The sequence below is a fragment of the Rutilus rutilus genome (genome assembly GCF_951802725.1).
Source record: "Rutilus rutilus genome assembly, chromosome: 9".
In the NCBI taxonomy this organism is placed as follows: Eukaryota; Metazoa; Chordata; class Actinopteri; order Cypriniformes; family Leuciscidae; genus Rutilus; species Rutilus rutilus.
This window is the reverse complement of record NC_140223.1, coordinates 34,954,325-34,960,413: the sequence shown is the minus strand read 5'-3', so window position 1 is coordinate 34,960,413 and position 6,089 is coordinate 34,954,325. Positions and strand designations below refer to the sequence as shown.

The 6,089-nt window shown below is 35.0% G+C and overlaps 1 protein-coding gene across 1 annotated transcript; it reads left to right on the top strand.

The window, feature by feature from the left end:
* Positions 1-5,141: 5,141 nt before the first annotated feature.
* On the top strand, positions 5,142-6,089 carry LOC311296885 (olfactory receptor 1D2-like; the record flags this gene model as incomplete). The annotated part of the gene is made up of 1 exon (XM_084418869.1): positions 5,142-6,089. One exon carries the CDS (start codon positions 5,142-5,144, stop codon positions 6,087-6,089), a length of 948 nt encoding a protein of 315 aa, XP_084274995.1.

The following is a 6,089-nucleotide window of genomic DNA, read 5'->3' as shown; positions in this document are numbered from 1 at the left end:
CTGAAATTGAAAGTTATATAATTAGAAACATTTAAAATTATTGTGACTGTATACAGTATGGATAGATTAAGTAGTGCCATGTAACTAAAATGGTCTGTCATAGAATATCATAGAACGGACAAACCCGCCACTCTGTGGAATTCCTCTTTAACCCTCTGGGGACCAAGCTGTTTTTGGGGTCCTTGAGATGTTCTGACATGCCTTGACATTTGTGCTTTTTTCAGTTATTTATAAACATGTTAATGGCAAAGGTGTAAATTCACTCTATATAGCACAAACAGGGCTACCATAATATGCGAGCAACGTGTATGTAGATGTTTGTATTTTTAAGAGAATAATGTTTATGCGTGGTTATTGGAAAAAAATAAAATGAAAGTTGCTGATTTAAGAACACAAAACACATATTAAATATGTGTCCACAAGACTTTTGATTAATTGATGTTGTCCCTTTGAGTTCTAGCTTCAAAATTATGTGAAAATCATCCTGCCTAATTGTTCACATAAAACACTACATTGATTTAAACATTGTAAAACATTTTTTTTGTCAGAAGAGGTTTATGCGTGGGAGTGGTAATGGGTCATCAATATTAATGAGATTCAGACCAGGGGTGTGACATAGACGCTCCCCCAAGTGCTAATGGGCCATCAAGTGAGGCAGCCTTAACAAAGAATGAGGAGATTCAAATGTTTTGTTTTTCAATCTGTTTTATTGTAATTTTGTTTAAAGTTGAAAACTATTTGTATCATATATTTTACAGAGTACTATTCCAGCACATGCATAACTGATGGACATTTAGCAATGCTGATAAAGCAACACAATATAAGCTCTTTTATATTAACATTACCAATCAATAATTGTTATATTGTGCATATAACAACACATTTGTTGCAAAGCCACACAGGCACATATAGGCTACATTTGTATCATCACTAAGTATATAAACAAAATGTAACTAAAATCTGTAAAATAGTAGGTAAATATGTACTTACTCTTTCTGATTTCTGACTGTGTTGCTAAGCGCACTCCGAGTTGCAGGCGGAGGTAGTGATGAAGCTACATTCCTTTTAAAAAAGTTGAAGAATATTATTACATAAATATAACTATAGTAGCATTAGTCTATAATGAATAACTGATGTAAATAATTTTAGACGCGTGCAATAAGCCTATATGCGTGTCAATGGGCCATTACCGGAGAGGCACACCGCAAACATTAGCCTAACACATTTGTGCACTTCATTAACTGGGTATATTTACACATTTCAGCACATTTACACACATTTACAACTGATATTTGCGAGCATGCATCGTTAATGATAATGAGGCAGCATTTATATAGTCAAAATATAATCTAAACACCTACTAGGCCTACTTTCTAAAATAATTTCTAAATTCTATCTTTCATACATAATGATCTAAACATATCATTTAGGCTACACATACAAATACAAATTTCCTAACCAAGGGGTGTAGCATATGTACACAAAAAAAAAAAACAAAAAACATTTTTGACGTTGAAATGGTACGATATATTAAATTCATGGTATAGATATGCACTTTCATTAGATCGTGTTGAATATAGGTAGATATCAAATGTCAATACTCTGGATGGCAAGTCCACCCAGTATAATATGTAAGCTCATGTTTTGAATAGCTTGTCAACTAATGCAAGTAAGAATAAATACTTACTCATCCGAAATTCTATCCACGGCTGGATCAATTTGCTCTTCAAAATACAAACGGTCGTCATCAGAGTAGTCGCGCTCCTCTTCTGATGAAAATCTGGACTCTTCGTCGCTAGTATCCAGGACGAACTGAAGGGCTTCCGCACCGGTGTACCGTGTCATCTTCCCAACGCGCAGGTGACTGAATGATGAAACTTGAAGCGTTTAATGCATTTGCTTGGGGGCGTTTACCTGTTTTGCATAGATGGCTTAGCACATTATCTTGTGAATAGCGCGCTCCGTGAGTAGGCGTGAACGAATTAAAGTCAATGAGCTCGTAATGAGCTCGACTGGAATCGCTCTCTTTTTATACAGATTACAGAAGCTGATAATATTTGTTTTTTATATAAATGACTTCATTTAAAAGCTGCGATCTCAAGCTTTATGCCCGTGGGTCTGTTTGCCTGTTTGACTGAATTTTCGCGGAGTTATAGATCATTTTCGAACGCGTTTCAAATGGGAGTTTACTGACAGAGAGAAGGCAGAAATCGCATCATGTTAAAGTTTCTTTATTTGTCAAAAAGCAAAACACTTTATTTTTATTGTGAGTATACAGAAAAAAAATAGAAACTGAACAGGATCGATTGATGTATAACACGAAAATTAAAGATCAAAATTAACAGAGCATTTTGTGTTTATTTTTCATTGCTAAAAAAAAAAACGAGCAAAACGCGCGGGCGCGTTTTTGGTCCCCAGAGGGTTAATGACCCTCAGTGGTTTATGGCCAGGGAACTGCACAAAAGTGTGTAGGAACCGTTTGAGTGCAATGCATACTTTACGAACAGCCCTACACACAGTTGCCTTTCCCACATGCTCTGCATCGCCTATTGTATACAAAAAACTCCCCGTCGCAAAAAAGCGAAGGGCAATCCACAAAATGTGCTCCGTGTTAAGTGCTAATCCGTGATGTGTCACATTTGCTATGTAGGCTATGGTTTCAAAATCTTCGTTAAATAAATTAACGATTCTTTTGAAAAACGGTAACGCTCCCGCAAATATTCATTTGGATACGAAAACACATCGATACGTGGTCGTATCACCCTCTCACAGCGGAAAAGATTTCGTATTATCTGTGCTTCCACATCCACTGGATCGTCTTCAAAAGGGCACGCCATGCTCCGTCACCTCTCTGAAACAAACTAACCCTGGAACATAACCTGCTCCAGAGCAGGTTAAGTTCAGAGAGTAAGTTGCTATGACTACTAACATACCCTGAAAGTTACCTCCGTTTTTGGAACCGAAAGTTGAGGTTTTTGAGGTTACTTACTCTTAAACATACCCGGGTATGTCACATAACCTGCTTTCTGGAATACCCCCCTGAAGTTCAGTGTGCTCAAAATGTCCGGTCAGCACAAGTCCAGTGCTCAGAAAAGGAAAGAAAAGAGAAGAAGAAAATTAAGGGCTGGGAGATTTTCTAAACAAATATAAAAAAAAAGGTGGTGACGGTGAAGCTGCAATTTACTTAAAATCAGCGTAGAGCTAGGTAAGAAACAGTGCAGCCAACGTTTACGAGCCTTGTCAGGGGTTTTCCTGCATTGAATTTTTTTTGCCAGCTGCCAAAGCAAATTTGTGTCCCGCCAAAGCCTTATTTGATCGGTGAGTGATGTAGAATAGAATGACTGCTGCGCCTGACAGGGCGCATAGCAGAGAGAGCGCCCCGGCTGCGCACGCGCACTCTCACGTCTTCAAACAACACGTCGAGCGCTGTATTGCTCTCTCTTCCTCGCGCATATGAATCAAAATCAATTGACACGATAGTAAAAGGTCGAAAGACCGCTGTTTCACGTGGAGCATTTGGAGTTTTTTTCTCTTGAATTACCGCGGGGTGTGAATTGTGCTAAAAAAAAAAAATTCTTCAACACTTTATAATAACTGCACACTGTTAATCATTAGTTAAGCATTAGTAAACAGTTAATTCGTCATTCATAAAGCATTAATAGACATTAATAAGCAGTTTATAAATACAGTTATAAATGCTTTGTTCTTGATTTATAAGCATATCTATAATGTGTTTAATAATTGTATTTTCATACTTTATTAATGATCTATTTATCATTTCTAAATGAAGTATAGCATTATTTACAAACCGGTTATTTAGAAGTTGTCAGTGGTTCATAAGATCACTTAGAAAGTGTGAGTAAATGATTAATAAACTGTTTAAATACATCTTATTATTCAGACATATAGTAACAGTTACTTAGTGTGTTAATAAATGCTTTATTAGCATGTATTTCTACTGTAATTCAGGGTTAATTAAGGTAGTTATAAAGCATTTAGTAGTGGTCAGTGAACTATTTTTGTGAGCTCATCTAAAGTGAGGACTAGTTATGCCTTGTAAAGCATTTATAAAGGAGATTTAAAGGCTGTTAAATAATTTTATGTTCTGTATCACTGTGTGTGTTTGTTTCATTTTTCTGTTTAGAAGAAAACTGAGTCTTTAAATCTCCTTTATAAATGCTTTACAAGGCATAACTAGTCCTCACTTTACTTAATGTAACTGCTTTGTAAATAATGGTAAATAATGTAACTGGTTTGTAAATAATGCAATACTTCATTTAGAAATGATAAATTGATCATTAATAAAGTATGAAAATACAATTATTAAACACATTATAGATATGCTTATGAATCAAGAATAAAGCATTTATAACTGTATTTATAAACTGCTTATTAATGTCTATTAATGCTTTATAAATGATGAATTAACTGTTTAGTAATGCTTAACTAATGATTAATAGCATGCAGTTATTATAAAGTGTTACCGGGTTGGTTAATTCCAGTTGTATAGAACATCACTATTAAGGCCCTAAATGTTCTCACGTATTGCCTTATTTTTACTAATAAAAATATTTGTTCATTGCATTGTAAGTCAATTTGTGAAGTTAGTGCTGGCTAACAACATAATAGAACATTTTTAAATAATTTTGTAAAGAATTGTATTATATATTACAAGTATATGTTATGTACTGTTGGAACTGATGTATTGACAGGAATATGGTTGGCAAATTTAAAAGACAGGTAATGCTTGCAAATCTATTTGCGGGTATAGATTGGCAGTTATTTGAAATTAAGGGTCTAAAAGCCTTTAGAGAGCTTGTTAACACTGCTTTTAATGTTTGTGGTCAAGGCAATTGGCATGAGACCAGTGTCCATAAATAGCAAACCAAATCAAACTTTTAGGGAGCACAATGAGAAACATGACAACAGAGGAGATGGTAAGGTCTTGTCACTAAACTGCCAATGTGCTACTGTTAGAAAATGTAATATTTGCCCCTTTTTTTTCCATCTACAGACAGACTAGCTAAAGACAATTCAAATTGTCTTAAATTCATACAAATAACTTTCTGTGTCTAATTAGCTTAGCAATGCCTTAAATATAATATAAAGAAAATCTACATAATAACTGCATATCCTTCCAGATGCAGCCACCACTGGAGAATGAGTCCAGTGTCTTAGTATTTACACTCTCTGGTCTGAATGTAACAATGGAAAACAGATTTGTGTTTTTTTCTTTCACTGCACTGTTTTATCCCCTTATGGTGTTTTGTAATTTAACTGTAATTTTCACCATCATACTACATAAGAAGTTTCATGAGCCGATGTTTGTGTTTTTATGTAATCTCTGCATAAATGGACTTTTTGGCACTTCTGGATTCTATCCTAAATTCCTGTATGATTTATTAGCACACGATCATGTGATTTCTTATACTGGATGTCTGATTCAAATATTTGTAATTTATTCATCTGTTGCGTGTGACTTTTCAACATTAACAGTGATGGCATATGACAGGTATTTGGCAATATGTAGACCACTTGAGTATCATTCAATAATGACCAATCAGATGGTTTTTAAATGTATCCTTTACTGCTGGCTGGCTCCATTTTTTTGCATGTCTATTGTAATTATTTTAACATCTAGACTCACCTTGTGTGGCTCTACTATTGAAAAGTTATTCTGTGAGATTTGGGCAGTTGCAAAACTTTCTTGTTTTTCTACAACTGTAAATAATGTGTTTGGGTACATTGTTATTCTTACAAATGTTGGACATGCAGTATTCATATTTTGCTCATACATTCACCTGATTAGAAAGTGCATAAAGTCAATAGAGAGCAGGCACAAATTCATGCAAACATGTGTGCCGCATCTGGTTTCATTGATCAATGTGACTGTTGCTTTTCTGTTTGATGTACTGTACAGTCGTTATGGCTCAAAGAATGTGCCTCAAGGTGTGCGTAATTTCATGGCCCTGGAATTCTTACTTGTACCACCTATTTTAAATCCACTTATTTATGGACTAAATCTGACAACAGTACGCCAGCAAGTTATGAGAATGTTTTTCAAGAAACAAGTGGGAATATCTGAGTGA